Below are 16,338 nucleotides of genomic sequence, written 5' to 3' on the forward strand. Positions count from 1 at the left end.
CGATAATTCAAAATGTGACTGATTGTTGACTTGGTTCATATGTTTCAACATAATTTTTTTCAATACATTAGTTTTATTTTAATGTTTAAAAGAAAAAGAAAAAAGGCAAAATACCCTTTTTGGTCCCTTATGTTAACCTCGGGGTTCACTTTGGTCCCTTAACTTCAAAAAGTGTCATATTAGTCCCTTAACTCTTCAAAAGGTGTCATTTTAGTCCTTTTTGTCATATTAGCGACTGATTTAGCAACCGATTTTTGAGTTTTTCCGTCGCTAATGTGACAAAAAGGACTTAAATGACACCTTTTGAAGAGTTAAGGGACCAATATGACACTTTTTAAAGTTAAGGGACCAAAATGAACCTCGAGGTTAACATAAGGGACCAAAAAGAGTATTTTGCCGAAAAAAAACTAGGTTAGAATTAAAGTTTGGCTTAATACATCCATATATAATTGGGTTGTGAGGTGAGAGTTTTCATTTTATATAAATTCGGTTTTAGTTTATATTTAATCAATATGGAATTGTAAGTCCAGGATGTATATCTGGAGTCGAGTCCTAAGCCGCCAAACAGCCTAAAGCGCTTCGTCCTTCTCAGACCTCGCGTTTGGGAGGTTATGTACATTTGGAATGCATATCTCAAAGTCGAGTCTTGAACAATCAAACACATAAGTATCATGTCTCGACCATGCCTCCGCAATAGGAGAGATTCAGCATGCCCGAGATGCACACTCTTATGTTATAGACGTGGGTACACACCCTTATTTTTTAACAGAATTCTAACAAATGGGTTGTTTCTGAGGTGGTTAGTTAGTTGGTGTTATGTTAAAAAAATATTTTAGAGTTTAAAGGAAACTTGAATGGGATAAGTGATTATTGTTTGGAAGTGAATATGGATTATCGTGTTGTTAATGTTGCAAAATGTGACGTGGGTAACAAATTAATACTCATAACTATGTTGAGCATAATGTGAAAATTGATTGTTAATATTTTCACCTAAATGAAAGTAATATGGATGAATAAACTCACAAAGAATAAAATTTGAAAGACATTGATGGTGATGCTAAAGGTGTGAGGTTTGATGTTGGAGATAATAGAAGAACCACTGCACTCAATGACGGTTTTTAAGTGGATTTAACGCAAAATGTTTCTAACAAAGTTAAAGTCAAAGGAAAGTCGTATAAAATCAAGGTCTGTTGTTCAAAATCACCTATGAAGAAACTAAGGGCATGGAAGGCCAAGGATATTGCAAAAGTATTGTTGAAGGAGATTCTCATAGGAAGTATGCAATGATATAGAGGTATGTTAGTGAGTTGAAAAAGGTGTGTGTTGGAAATAAAGTCAATATCAATGTTGATAGACCAAATCTATCAATTCAGCCAAAATGTGGTTCATTATATTTCTGCTTTGATGGGTGTAAGAAAGGATTCACCATAGTGTGTAGAAAATTTGTAAAGGGTTGATGATTGCAACTTGAAGACTAAATATGGGGAAAACTACTGATATATGTAGGTAGAGACCCCAATGATCAATATTTTCCATTTGCTGTTAGGATTATTTAAAAAGAAATAAGGAAAGCTGGAAAATGGTTTTTTTATAATTATTAATGGAAGATATTGGACAAGATATGAGGTATGTGTTTATATCAAATCAATAGATCATGAGTTAATATTGTTAATGTGTTGATGCTTGTTCATATTAGTTTCTTTTTTTTTTTAACTTTGCATCAGAGGTTCATTTTCTGTGCCATGATAGCATCAATTATCAGCTCCTTTCAGTTTAACTTTCCAATAATATGAAATCTAGAAGTCGAAGATCGTTACTATTACATTGTTCCTTCCCAATCTCCTTGATTATACTAATCTAAATTGATGTTGTATTGGAAGGTCTGAAAGAGCTTCTTGGTGAGAGACTGGGGACAAATTTCTCCGTCCTCATGCGATTTAATCTTGATTTGACTTTTGGATGAAATGGGATATAATCATGGAATTATGCTGGAATCAGTTGTCGATTTCCACAAACAACATCATTGTTCTGTACAAAAACCAAAAGTGTGATCGATTAATCGTCATAGACTCATGATATAGTGGAATGGATTTTCAACGCGGTAGAACGAGGGGTGGACCTACAAGGTTAAAAATACAACACCCAAGTTAGTTATAGAGTCTAAAATGAACAAAGTGTAAGTTTAAAAAAAGAGAACATGTAACTTATGCCTTTGTATGTTAGTTATATATGATGGACAATTTTATTGAACTTTGCTTCATTGGGCTTAGTGTAACACCTAAGGCCAATAAGGACGGAGAGTGGTTGCCGGTGCACGAGGCATGTCTATGAGACACTTCCGAAGTCGAAGAGGGTGAGGAGTGGACGCCAAATTCACATCGGAATGAGAGAGATCCTGAAGTTGTGTAGGTATGGGACTGCATGGTTGAAGGAAGACTTATAAGGATTGATTGATACTACCTATACCAACAAAATGAATCTTCTTTTCGGTAGCCTAACAGATAAGAACTCCACAATCAAGCATGCTTGCTTGGAGTAGTATTTTGAAGAGTGACCTTCTGAAAAGTTTCCTAAAATGCGTGTGAGTGGGGACAAAACATGCTAAAAAGACCTGTGTTGGTTTGGGAGGCATTACACTTAGCACTTGGGTCTTACTCGTATTGGATTTTTGGACGATTCCGAACAAGTATAAAGAAATATAATATTAGAATATACAAGGGTGACACAAACTATGTTGGTTTGTGGGACTATTCATCGCTATATTGACACAAACTATAAAAAAATACAATACACATTGGCGCCAGATGAATTGACACCACCATTGAAAACATGCACACTAACATCAATTGGATTGACAACATCGTCTGCAGACGCCAATCACCACAATAGATAGGGGGTGCAGTCGTCAATTCTCCTCGAAAAAAAAATATTTGAAATTGAATTAATTTGATATATTTAAAATGTTATCAAAATTTGATATATTTGAAAAAGTGAGTTATTTAGGTAAAAAAATTCTAGAATATTTGACACTTTTTTATCATGAAATTTACATCCGCATATTTTAACAAGAAATTCTATTTTTGTTCAAGGTTACATACAAATTTAAAAGATTAATTAAAAAAAAATCAAAACATTACAAAAGTAGTAGTATAAAATAAGGGATACAATTGTCCAAAAAAAAATAAAAATAAGGGATACTTTGAACTTAGGTAAAGTAGCTATTGTTCCACGGTTTCAAAAGTAACTTACAGCACCTACGTCTTTAAATTCAAAACGTATTTTCCATCGTTTCCATCGTTGCGACAAGTGCACCGTGCATAAAAATAGTGAAGAAATATCAAATTAATCTGTAGTAGTTTCACTTCACTGTACTACAGCTACTACCGCAACCGCAAGTGCAAGTATTACATCGTAAAAAGCATCAATGGCCATCGAAACTCTAGTATTAGGTATTTTTCACTTCTCTCATCTCTAGTTTCTTCCTTGAACCTCTCTTACCGCTGTTAATTTCAACGAACCTGTAGGCGCTGGTCAAGAGGTTGGGAAAAGCTGCGTAGTGGTGAACATCAACGGAAAGAGAATCATGTTCGATTGCGGCATGCACATGGGTCACCATGATCACCGTCAATTCCCTGATTTCTCTCTTATTTCACCTTCTGGCAATTTCAATGATGCTCTCTCATGCATCATCATTACTCATTTGTAATAGCTTCATTATTCATTCATTTGTAACTTACTCCTTTTTTATGTTTGTGTTGTTGTTGTTGATGATGATGTTTGATTGTTTGTGGAATTAAATGGTGCAGTCATTTGGATCATGTTGGAGCGTTGGCTTACTTCACTGAAGTTTGCGGGTATCGTGGCCCGGTTTACATGACGGTGGGTGACTCCTGTTTTTCCCTGTTACCTGTTTGGTGAAATGTTTGACTCAATATGATGTGCTGCGGTTGTTTTTAATCCTGTATTCACTTTTCTGTCTTTACAAATCACAGAACTACTTGTTTTTCGTTAGGGAGAGGACTAAAAACATGTAGCTTTTTTATTTTTAGGACTTAAAATGAGTATAGGGATTAAGAACAAAATTCGATATAATTAAAAATATATATAGACTTTATTTTTTTTCTTCCCTTTTTATTCAATAATTTGTCTTTATTAAAAAAACGTTGAGGCTTTATTTATTTATTTTCAGTTGATATGTGTTTAATAAGAAAAGTTCTTTCTGTACTAAAGATTCATAGATGTTACTCAAATTGGTGGGATGTGTGTATTGTTATGCAATCTTTCTTTTTTGATTTCAAATTTATTGCTAATTGTGTATTTGTTTGGCACAAAGTAGCATTATTGTTTGATTAATTGTTATGACAATAATACTTTGTTGTTTGTAAGCATTGGCACTTCATTTTGAAAGCATGTTCGGGATCCGACATTGACATATGTACACTCAACTATTCATTGTTATCAATTATTGATGAGGATACGTTATTGTTGTGTCCGTCGTCCGAGTCATTGCTTCGTGGGTTTGTATGTTTTTGTGATTGTGTGAGGGAGTGTTGAAAATAATAAAATTATCCCTTTTTAGTCAAACATAAATAATGGGAATTTTTGAAAACTGAAAATAAACTCAATGTTTTGTAGCCTTTATTGAACACTTTTGACATGAGAAAAGAATGTGAAACCTTTATGCGATGTTTCCTGGACGTGAATGATGAGTATGTTTTATTTTAAGATTATGGGATTGTTAATTTTATTCTGAGTAATAGGAAGCAAATGTCTGCGGTTCTGGATTGAAGAAACTATAATGTGATGCTAAATGTAAATGGTTAAAGAAACCCATAAATTAATTAAATAGGAAAATATTTTGTACAGAAGCGTATTCTTGATCGGAATTTCAAATTTTTATAGGCAAGGAATTTTTAACGGCATATGCATATAATCATGTTCTAATTTTTGCTTATGGTTATGGGCGCTTTGAATATTTCAAGTACTGGCCTTGGTTGTAGTTCTATGATGCTAAATTTAGCTTACTTATATTTGATTTTAAGCAGTACCCAACAAAAGCTTTGGCTCCTTTGATGTTGGAAGACTATCGGAAAGTCATGGTTGATCGTCGGGGTGAGGAAGAACTATTCACTTCTGATCATATTGCTGAGTGCATGAAGAGAGGTAATGTAGTATCCTCTTCTCCCTTGCAGTATCTATATGTTGGTTTGCATTAGACAGACATGTCTCTTAGAATGGGTGCATATACTCAAACATGTCAATGGATCGCATGCTATTAATTTTCTGGTGTATAAATATCATTCATTTCAGTTTTAAATTTTTATTGTTTTTTTTTTTTTCCGAAATTGATAATGATGACAAACTAAAATTACGGAGTTTAGATTTTTGTGTGAATTTAAAAGAAGATTTTGCCATGCTCAATCAGTAGTTTGGTGTGTGCTTTGGTTTGTCGGATACAGCAATTTCCCATCCAAAATCACCACACCTCTGACATTAGCATCTTAATTATATATCTTTATCACACTTATTATAATTTTATATATGATTCCTGTAAACAGTTATAGCGGTAGATCTGAAGCAGACTGTGCAAGTAGATGAAGATCTGGAGATACGTGCATATTATGCAGGACATGTAAGGCTTATGAGCTTCATCTCTGAAGTCATATTTCATTTGCTGTAATGTGTTTAACACATGTTTTGTTGGTGATTTTCTCACATTGAAGTTCTGGTTTAAATTTTTAGAATATAAAATGTAATGGATGGGATGCCCGAAAATTGGTAAATCAGAAACCATACATAAAATATTGAAAATAAGATGAAAGAGTCTGGTTGAAAGTCTGGAAGAGATAGGACTACAAAGTTCTAAATGAATGTGTCCAGTTGCTTTCAAGATTAGGTTTAGATAGTCTTAGATAGCAGAAGAACAAGAACAATACAAAATAGTCTCGGAAGATTTATTTCCTGATTTGGTCCAGTTGAGAGATCTTTCGCTTTTGCACCGTGTAATACTATAACTTTTAACTACTGAAGGGAATATGGTGATGTAAAAGTTATGTGGGTATATAGGAGGCCATCCTATCTTGTGTTTGCAAAATTGCAAGAGGTTGATCCTCTGGTCGAACTTATGCCTTTTCAATCACATGGTGAAAATTCAATTGTTCCACACAAAGGTTCCTTTTCAGCTGTGCTGCAACTGCAACACTACGATTTCAGAAGAAATATTATTATTTGAAAAGACATAATAAAATAGTCCACTCTTATTTACTTGAACTTCACCGACACAACATTAATAAAGTAAATTTGGGATGGATGTTATCCTTCAATATTGTGGAATGGTTAATTCTGTTCTTGGTCTCAAAAGCTATCCTTCTATTGTCGCATCTTCTAGTTCCATCATACGTGTAATTCCTGATATTTTGGTTAACTTAGCATAACCACTGAGCTATCGAAGCTTTTTAGTTTTCACTTTATTCTACCCACATCAGGATTGATACATTTATAATATATCATGCCTGTCACTTGATAAACTTAACATTATTATACCTTCCATGTGAAGCAGCATTCCTTAAAACATAACTCATCATTTTATATGAGGATGTTTTTAGGATTTTGTTTTTTTGTTATTCAGGTTACTTTCTCTGTCATATCTATCTTGTACGAATAGTTTTTTGTTTTTCTCTAGAATTGATTTTTTTAGTACTTTCATTTGATCATTCAGCCTCTTATAAATTGTTTAGGTTATCGGAGCTGCGATGTTCTATGTAAAAGTCGGAGATGCAGAAATGGTTTATACAGGAGACTACAATATGACACCAGATAGACACCTAGGAGCTGCTCAAATTGATCGACTACGACTTGACCTTCTTATAACTGAGTAAGAACATCATTGACTGTGTAAATCCTTTCTATAATGATATCATCAACATTATGTGTATGTTTGGTATGTTGGTGGGTATGTCAAAATCCCGGGGAGCTACCGTGATTCAGGCATACACACCGTGATACTAAACATGCACTATAGTGAGGGCTATAAATGGTATTCTCTACTTGTTTATTGTTTTAAGGGTATATTATTTATATTAATTCATATTCAATTATTTTTAAAATTTGAATATACTTGACTATTTATTTGCATGTTTATGTTAGAAATATGAACCAATGCTTAGCCTGCACCTAACTGGCTAGATTTTTAGGATGTTGGTCCTTACCTGCTATCAAACATATAAGGTGGTAATTTTTTTCATTGACTAGTGTTTGTTGTTAGTTGTTATTTTGTAAGCGGAGCAAGTTGAACTAACTTACTTTTCACTTCAACCTTTATGTCCCTCCACCAAACCACATTATCGTCCCTACATGACCAAGTAGTTCTGAGATTAGGTTTTATTACCCTTATTTTTCTTTATTTGACCAATTTCAGTTTTGGGGTCACATATTTTGCCACCTTAATTTATTAATCTTGTTATACTTTTTACTCTAATTTATCTAATTGAGCATAGGAGTGACAAATTTGCAAATTATATTGTCAGTTTGTTACGTGTACAAGTTGCAGCAACATTCATATGCATTTGATAAGGTGCTTTTTTATCTATTGAATAATGATTCAATATGGTTTAAGATTCAAGTATCTGTTTTGCACTCACTTCTTGTAATTATAAGAAGGATGATATTGGACTCACGTTTCTTATGTCTCTCAATCTCCTTTCAGATCCACATATGCGACCACGATACGTGATTCAAAATATGCTCGAGAGAGGGAATTCCTCAAAGCTGTATGTATTCGCAAAATTACTTTAAAGGAACTATGAGCTTGAAGTGTTAATTTAATTTGGTGCCTTATTTTCTCTCAGACATCTATTAAGTAGAAGCATTGTTTTGATCTCACTTTCTCAACCCCCTTTTCTCTCATACTTTTGCTGTCTGTGTTTACACTGAGATGAGATGTCCTATATTTGAAGTGGTCCTTTGATATTTTTGATAAATCTTGGCTTATGCTCTTAACATGGATCAGTTTTTTAGATTAGGTTATGAGATTTTGACTGAAGTAAAGAAGGCAAAGTTTTGTCGGTATGTTCTATTTTGCTCCTATTTGATGTATTAGGTTGGACATACGATAGGAACCAGCATTTTTTGGGTAGTATTTTCTTACAAAGAAATCGGGAAAAATATCCCTTGATCACAATATTGATTGCAGATCTTTAACATATGTACCTCCCAATGTCCAAAGACCTCAGTGCAAATGATTTGGGTTTGGAACAATGTCTGTTTATGTCAGTTTATACATTTTCTTATTATTTTTTAAGGAATCAGTATTATCCTATGCTATCATCTTTCCTTTTGTCTCCATTTTTATATTTTTTATAGTTTCTTTTTACTCGAGGCTCATAATTTTTGATATTGTACTCCTGTGTGCTAGAGTAAAGATTTGTCTGTGGCTTTTCTAGTAAGCTCTTAGTATATATGCAACTAAAAGCAAAATATTTTCAAGGGTCCAGTATTTAGTATTCACAACTTTTAAGGTAAATCTAAATATTATATTCAATGAAGTTTGTTATAATTAAATTTTTTTTATGTTAGATATCTAGACATCATTAGCATTTCTTTGTTTTTAAATTGAGAGTCCTTGTGTTTATTTCAAAGAATACTATGTAGTCAATGACAGATTAGCTTAGTATAGTGGACGACCCCCAAAACGCTATAACATAACAGCATGTAGTTTCAACAAGATTACATATTTTAATTATTTATTTTTGCTTTTGAATTTTTTACTTGTGCTTTTTTTGCTTTATGATTTACTTATGTAAGTGCACCTGATCTTACAATTAATCTAATATCTTACATTTAATCTAATGTTTGTTACTAAGTTTCAAATTAATTGATTCAGATTCATAAATGTGTTTCTAGTGGAGGAAAGGTGCTTATTCCAACATTTGCTCTTGGAAGAGCTCAGGTATTCTGCTTAAAATGACCATTCATCTCATTATTGTAATATATTTTTGTTTGTTATAACTAATGACCGTAGACGTAATTATGGTTCTTGTCTCTGTACAATGTTTCCACGTTGAACTTCCCCCCTTCCCATCCCTACACACTCATTAAAAGAGACAAGATGAGGGAGATGTCGTGTTAAGAGTCCCACATCGGACATATGCGGTCTGAACATAAGCCCCTATCTTTTCACCTTAGTCTTGGATGTAGTTGCGGAACACATTCAAGAGCTAGTACTGCAATGTATGTTCTTATTTGCAGAAGATACACAATCCAACTTGGAGAGACGAGAAGAAATAAATGGCAGGTCAGAGACTTGGAGACAAACTTTAAGTTAACATGGCTTTCATTTAAGTAGAAGTAAGGCATAGTATATGCATATACGTTTAGCAAAAGCAAAGCACATTGAGTTAAGAGATGAAAATCAGAGACCATACCATACCACAAGCCACTTGATGTAAACATCTTGAATCCATTATACAAAACGATTGATAAAGAGGGTGGTATAAACTATCAGATTTATGCAGAGTAGATTGGATGAGGGGGAGCTTGAGGGTTTTATGTTATAAAAAATACATCTCAAGCTAAAAGGAAAGTTTTATCGTACAACTTTCAATGATGTTGTATAGGATTGAGTGTTGGTTGGTAAATGCTAGAACAAGAGTAGCAGAAATGAGATTGCTATGCTGGATGTTTGGAAATACTACTCGAGATAGGTTCAAGAATGATATCATTAGAGAGAGTTTAAATAGTACTTATTGTAGAAAATATGGTTGAATATCGACTTTGGTGGTTTGGGCATGAGCGTATGAGACCTATATGTTTCGTAGTAAGGAGAGTAGGTCAGACGAAAGGCAGCTCAAATGCTAATGAAAACAAAAATTGATTTTTCTTAATCCTTGGATGTGATATATTTGAAGGTAATCTCCATTTTTTTTTCATTTTAAATCATTATATTTAAAAGAATGATTTTTTGGTCCTCATTGGGAGCTAAAAGCACTTGCTTTTATGTATATTTATCTAAAAGACATTTCTCTTTAATCTATTTTAACCAAGGAGGCATTAATGATCCATGAAGTGAACTACTCACGATTCTGGTTCAGTGACCAGTTTAACTATCGAAATTCAAACCATTAATCAAGATGTAATGTAACAAGGGTTTGTATATTTATCAAGTTATTTTGATATGTAGGAACTATGCATTTTGTTGAAGGACTACTGGGAGCGCATGAATTTGAAGGTTCCTATCTACTTCTCTGCAGGTTTGAATCAACTAGCACACTTGATTTACAGATATACATATTTATGCAAAATATAATCACATGCTTTTTGCTTTGTCACATTCACATCCTACACTGAGATTTTGCTTGAGGAGAGGGATTACCTGATTTTTGACGTTTAATTGTATTCTGATGCAACAAAGGAATGCTTACGTATGAAATGAAATCTTATAAATTGTGTATGAAATAAAAAGGCTTCTTCAATTTTCAATAATAAAAGAAAGAAATGTAGGACTATTATGATACTAACCACACATAATGTACCTTTCTTTGAAGAATCAAAATATAAGAAGGGACAAATATACATCAGTGCCTAATATGAGTTTTTAGTTTTCAGTATTTATTTAGGATTGGGCATAGTCATGAAGTTAAGATTGTTGAAAGGCATTTCCAAAGAATGCCCAAGTCACATGAAACATAGGACTCAAACTACAATTATGTTGCTGATGAAAAAAAAAATGAAAAAATGAACCAGAAATCGACTACCAATATGAAATTATTTCTCATGAAAATGTCTAAAGAAAATATTGATAAGCAAAAACAATTAAATTGATATAGGCTGCAAATTTATGATGCCAACTTTGTCCTACAAGAAATAGTTGTATTAGTATCTGCTAATACGTTCTCAGGTTGTGGAATATATGTCATAAAATAAAATACTATTGCAGTATGCATAATCTTCAAATATTACAATTTATAACGATATTTTTTCTGCTTTTCTTTTTATTTCCGTCTATTCAGCACTAAATAAAATAATTGCAGCTATAACAAATATATTAATTTGAATAGATATAATACAATGCAGCTTGCTCATATGTGACTTCTTGAGCTGTATATCTTCCTATTGGTGTATTTCTCATTATTTGTCGGTATTTGTGTGACATTAATTCTAATTATTTGAATATGTATTTTTCCTTTCAGGATTAACTATTCAAGCTAATATGTATTACAAGATGCTTATTGGTTGGACAAGCCAGAAGATTAAAGATACATACTCCACACATAATGCATTTGATTTTAAGAATGGTGCTATTTTTATTTCTTAAGTTCTCAGAAATTTCAAAATTCTATTTCACATGTGAAGTCGCATCTATGCATAAAACAACAACAACCAAACATTTTTCCCACTACATGGGACTGGTAGATCAAACCATGTCATAATTCCCAATCATCTTTGCATGCAATTCCCATTTTTTAAACATAATTTCACTGTTCTGTGATATAGAGCCTTGTGCTGGTGCATTCATGTGGTCAGATATGTTCTTTATATACAATAGCCTTTACAGTTAGTTGGCATAAATAATTTATTTTGCTAAATGATTATGAATTTAAGGTGAAAAACACAATTTCCAGACCGCACAAAAGCGGGGATTTTGAGGCTGGTTGAATTTTAATGACTAGAAAAATTGGTAATAAGGGATGCATGCAAAAGATTTAAATGTTATGAGGTAAAGGAGTGGACTTTGTGACTAAAACATTTGTATTATTTAATGCATTTTATAAAACTGAGATGGAGGTATAATTTGTTGCGTAAAAATGTATCATCTGATAAAGTCCTATGTCTCACTCACCTGGTTTGGATGTTGCAGTTCACAAGTTTGAGCGGTCTATGCTTGATGCTCCTGGTCCTTGTGTTCTCTTTGCCACTCCTGGGATGATAAGTGGTGGATTTTCACTTGAAGTTTTTAAACACTGGGCACCGTCAGAAAATAATCTTATCACTCTGCCTGGGTACACCCATTTATATTATTTTTCTTTACTTCCTTTTCAATTTTTATGGTATCTATGCTTATTAGACAGAAAATGAACAAAATGCAGATAAATGTTTCCCATTATTGGTGTATCATGTTTAAAAATAAATGGAAATCAAACTATTTTAAATCTATCTCCTGGTAATCAATTCTATTTCCATTGCTTGATGGCTTGGTGTGGATTATTTGCTGGTTTTATGGTAACCTAGATGGTTGGCCTTCACTCTGCACTTGAAAAGTTATGATTTTGTGTGTTTTCTAGAATAGGGGCTTTCCTTATTAGTCTGTGAATTTGGGTTTTGGGGGCTTAAATGTGCCACTGTTGTGGATATTATTGGTTGCCCATTATGAAATTTAAATGAAGACTTGGTTTGTTCTCCCTTGATCTTTCTACACTATGTCACAATGTGCGAGGAGATAATCCCTTCCTCCATTTCTTTTATCGTCTCTTCCATATTATCATTTTCCTTTTTATGGAAAATATGTATGAATTCTTGGTTGGTGTCAACGTTATTGGCTGCCAATGATAAAAGGTAAATGAAGAGCAGGTTTCTCTTTATCTTTCTATGACATGTCACAACTCACAACCTGTATTGTGTGCATTGCGGTGCTCTCTTTCCCCATTCCATTTTTTGTTTTTTCTGTAGTATTATTTTTCTTTTATTCATCTTATTTGGATATAATTACATATTAATTCAGTTCTGTGTTACTTTTGTAGGTATTGTTTGGCAGGAACTATAGGAAATAAATTAACATCAGGGAAGTCGACCAACATTGATATAGATCCGGATACACGGATAGAAGTGCGTTGCAAGGTAAAATTTATCTCCTACCCTTTTATTATGGATACCTTTTTTTCTTTCTGATCTTGTAATGCATATATAATTAGAAATAAAGTTTAGAGTAAACTGTCAGTTCAGTTGTCCAAAGATCAAGGTCTCACCTCACCTCTATCATATTAGGTTGTTGTCATCAGATTTGTCCCTTCAATATTGAAGCGTCACCAAATTAAGCCCCTCAAATATTGAAAGATATAAAATAGCCACTAAACTAGTCCAAGTATCATCACTTCAGCTATCTTGTTACAAATTTTCTAACAACAGTGTATTTTGAGGGAATGATCTGTTGGAAAAAACTATTTAGAAAACTAATGTGGTGACACTAATCTTTTGGAGGGCTAGTCGAATTGTATAAAAATTTCAAATTGACATGGAAAGCAACTGAATCAGTTCATTTAGTTTCTCAAATAATTTAATATTTTTTTTAAAATTTACAGATTCATCAGTTGGCTTTTAGTCCTCATACCGATTCTAAAGGGATTATGGATCTCGTGAAATTTCTCTCCCCAAAGCATGTTATACTAGTGCATGGTGAGAAGCCTAAAATGGATTCTCTAAAAGAAAGAATTCATTCCGAATTGGAGATTCCGTGTTATAATCCCGAAAACAATGAAACCGTAAGCATTCCTTCAACTAACTACGTAAATGCAGAAGCCTCTGGCACTTTTATCCGAAACTGCTTGAATCCCAACTTCAAGTTTCAGAAATGCAATTCCGTGGACACGCATAACTCCACTCTAATAGACAGAAACCCGACGCCTGAACTTCAAGTTGAAGATGAAAGAGTAGCAGATGGAGTTTTGGTCATGGAAAGTAACAAAAAGGCAAAGATTGTACACCGAGATGAGGTTTTGCTCATGTTGGACGAAAAGAAGCAAGAGGCCTAGTTTACATATTTTGTGTCGTTTACATATCGGTAAATGGCGGTGACTCAATAGATTGCCCATTTGGCAAGAGCTCTTGATTTATGTTCTTACGTTAAAACGGTGACAACAGATCTGGAGAAAAGAATCAATACTTTGGAAAATATCTGCAAATGCAGTCATTATGCATCAACAGAGCACCAGATGGGAAGAGGATCCGTTAAACAGGACAGCATGTGTTGGAATCATTGTACTTTTCTCTGAAAGAAATTTTATTGAAATAGACTTGAGCTGCAAGAACATGGAGCATTTGATAGTGTCTTGCTGCTGGGTGGTCTAAACAAGATTCAGAAACTATGGGCTCATAATTTAGGCTCCTATGTTTATGATGCTGGAGAAGGGAAATTATGTTATGATTGGATCATTTTTAAGTTATATATAATATTTGTAGTCATTATTTTTTAGATATTTAATTGCGGTAATCAAGAATTATCGATAGGTGTTGTACTGTTTTCCAATGAATCGTATTTCATTTTGGTTTTACGAAAGTTTCTCAATCCATCCCATGGTTATCTTACCCACCACGTAAAAAAATTTGCTTCCTTCCGTAGATGCATCTACGGAAACATAGTGAAATTTGGGATTTTCCCAATTAATTGAGAAAATCTTAAGTTCCGTATATCCATCTATGAAACACTCTATTGACAAAACCCATCAAACATTTCCGTAGACGTAACTACGCATTTTTTTTTAATTAATTGAGAATTTGAAATTTTTCCATTTAATCAAACCCATCAAACCTTTGCGTAGATGTAACTACAGAAGATTTTTTTCAATTAATTGAAAATTTGTGATTTTCTCAATTAATTTGTAATTTAATGGGAGATTTTCCCAATTAATATGTAAGTTAATGGGAGATGCATCAAGGGAATCTATGTTGAGAATTTGTCTTTTTTTGTACATGTAGAGTTAGTTCAAAGGGAAGTACTTTTCAAAATATTAATAACATTTTATGTAAAGTTAATAATGTCTTGATAGATTAAATTAATCAATTTTATTATCAATTGAAAACATTAACAAAATTGATTATGTTAATTCAATATAAAAAATTAAATCTAATAATTTTACTGAACTACTATTATCATAGACTTTAAAATATTCCATTTTGACATTTGTCTTAAACTTCGCAAGTGTTTGTTTAACATGTGTACATGAATGAGTTTTCAATGAAGGAATAATTCTTTGAGATTATTGAAATAAACATCCAAAAGATAAATAGATTAGAATATTATAATTATATATGATTAAATATATAATAGGTTAAATTAATAATTTAAAATATTTTTAACTAATTTGATTTAGGTTGGTCTAATCTAACACAACATAATATTTATAAAGTTTTATAATTTTTTAGTTAGTTCGACCCTTCATATTACTAAGTCAACTGTTATAAAATTTTGAGGTTCATATTATATTGTCTCAAAACAACTTCGCCCTAAAACACAAATTTGCAAATTTTAAAAATAAAAATCCAATAATAAAAAAAAAACAGTCATCTTAAAAGTAGAAACATACATAATAATCAGATGAAATTAAACAAATAAATAAATATAAACATTTTGGTTGAAATATTGCAGAGATTATTCGACGTTGGTTTTAAATCTTTACATAGATATTATTGGAGAGACATTATTTGTTTTAAATCTTTAAATGTGAAGAAGACATAATGAAAAATTATCGCAAGTAAAATAGTGTAGTATATATACTAGTATATATATATATATATATATATATATATATATATATATATATATATATATATATATATATATATATATATATATATATATATATATATATATATATATATATATATATATATATATATGTAAAATCTTAAAATATTTAGAGAGATAACTGAATGAAAGGGAGTATAAGAAAGATGTTGAAGAATTATTCACCGATACCACATACATGGTGAGGTTAGAAATATAATAAAATAATACAATTTAAAGTGAATAACAACTAACCAAATTTTAAAATTAAAACGCGGCTTTAATATTTTTGAGAAGACACTAGTCATGCTAAAAATAAAACACAACTATTAATATTGTCAAAAAAAAAAAACACAACTATTAATAATTACTCAATTTTTTTTATATATATTTTACCATTGTAAAGTGAATAAAATTAAAAAGTATATTCAAATATAAAAAACTTATATTTAATGGAAGTGCACATTTTCACTATCTCACTCTCACACAATAAGAAATTCTCTAAAATAATAAAAATTATAAAAAAAATCATTCTATTAATAAAACTTTTATATTCATAATCAAAAGTTATTTTCTCAACATTATAATAAACATAAATATAGGCTGTTAAAAAAAACATAAACATAGTCATTCTCTAACATGTATTTCTAAATGTGATTTTTAGACTTGAATCAATCATATAATTATATTTCCAAAAATTTAAATTATATTTTAAATTTTAAAAAATTATAGAAAAGTGTGAGAAATTTAAAAAAGATTAAAAATTAAAATATTTAATAATAAAGAGTAAAATTGAAATCTTTCTAAAATTTTGATAGGGGCTTAATTATATATGGGTCAAAAAA

At 31.8% G+C, this 16,338-nt stretch overlaps 1 protein-coding gene across 1 annotated transcript; it reads left to right on the forward strand.

Annotated features, from left to right (window-relative positions):
- The first annotated feature begins 3,223 nt into the window (after positions 1–3,223).
- LOC131595921 (cleavage and polyadenylation specificity factor subunit 3-II) lies at positions 3,224–14,645 on the forward strand. The gene is made up of 13 exons (XM_058868450.1): positions 3,224–3,449; positions 3,525–3,702; positions 3,807–3,879; positions 5,046–5,163; positions 5,559–5,632; positions 6,738–6,874; positions 7,706–7,769; positions 8,882–8,947; positions 10,178–10,247; positions 11,187–11,291; positions 11,855–11,996; positions 12,735–12,831; positions 13,293–14,645. Exons 1-13 carry the CDS (start codon positions 3,425–3,427, stop codon positions 13,740–13,742), a joined length of 1,599 nt encoding a protein of 532 aa, XP_058724433.1. The 5' UTR covers positions 3,224–3,424; the 3' UTR covers positions 13,743–14,645.
- The last annotated feature ends 1,693 nt before the right edge of the window (positions 14,646–16,338 follow it).

This window comes from Vicia villosa, linkage group LG4 (assembly GCF_029867415.1).
Source record: "Vicia villosa cultivar HV-30 ecotype Madison, WI linkage group LG4, Vvil1.0, whole genome shotgun sequence".
Classification (NCBI taxonomy): Eukaryota; Viridiplantae; Streptophyta; class Magnoliopsida; order Fabales; family Fabaceae; genus Vicia; species Vicia villosa.

Coding starts and splice junctions, on each gene's coding strand:
- LOC131595921 (XM_058868450.1), top strand. CDS start 3,425: ATGGCCATCGAAACTCTAGTATTAG. Junction 3,880..5,045: donor GTGGCCCGGTTTACATGACG/GTGGGTGACTCC, acceptor GATTTTAAGCAG/TACCCAACAAAAGCTTTGGC. Junction 8,948..10,177: donor TTGCTCTTGGAAGAGCTCAG/GTATTCTGCTTA, acceptor TTTGATATGTAG/GAACTATGCATTTTGTTGAA.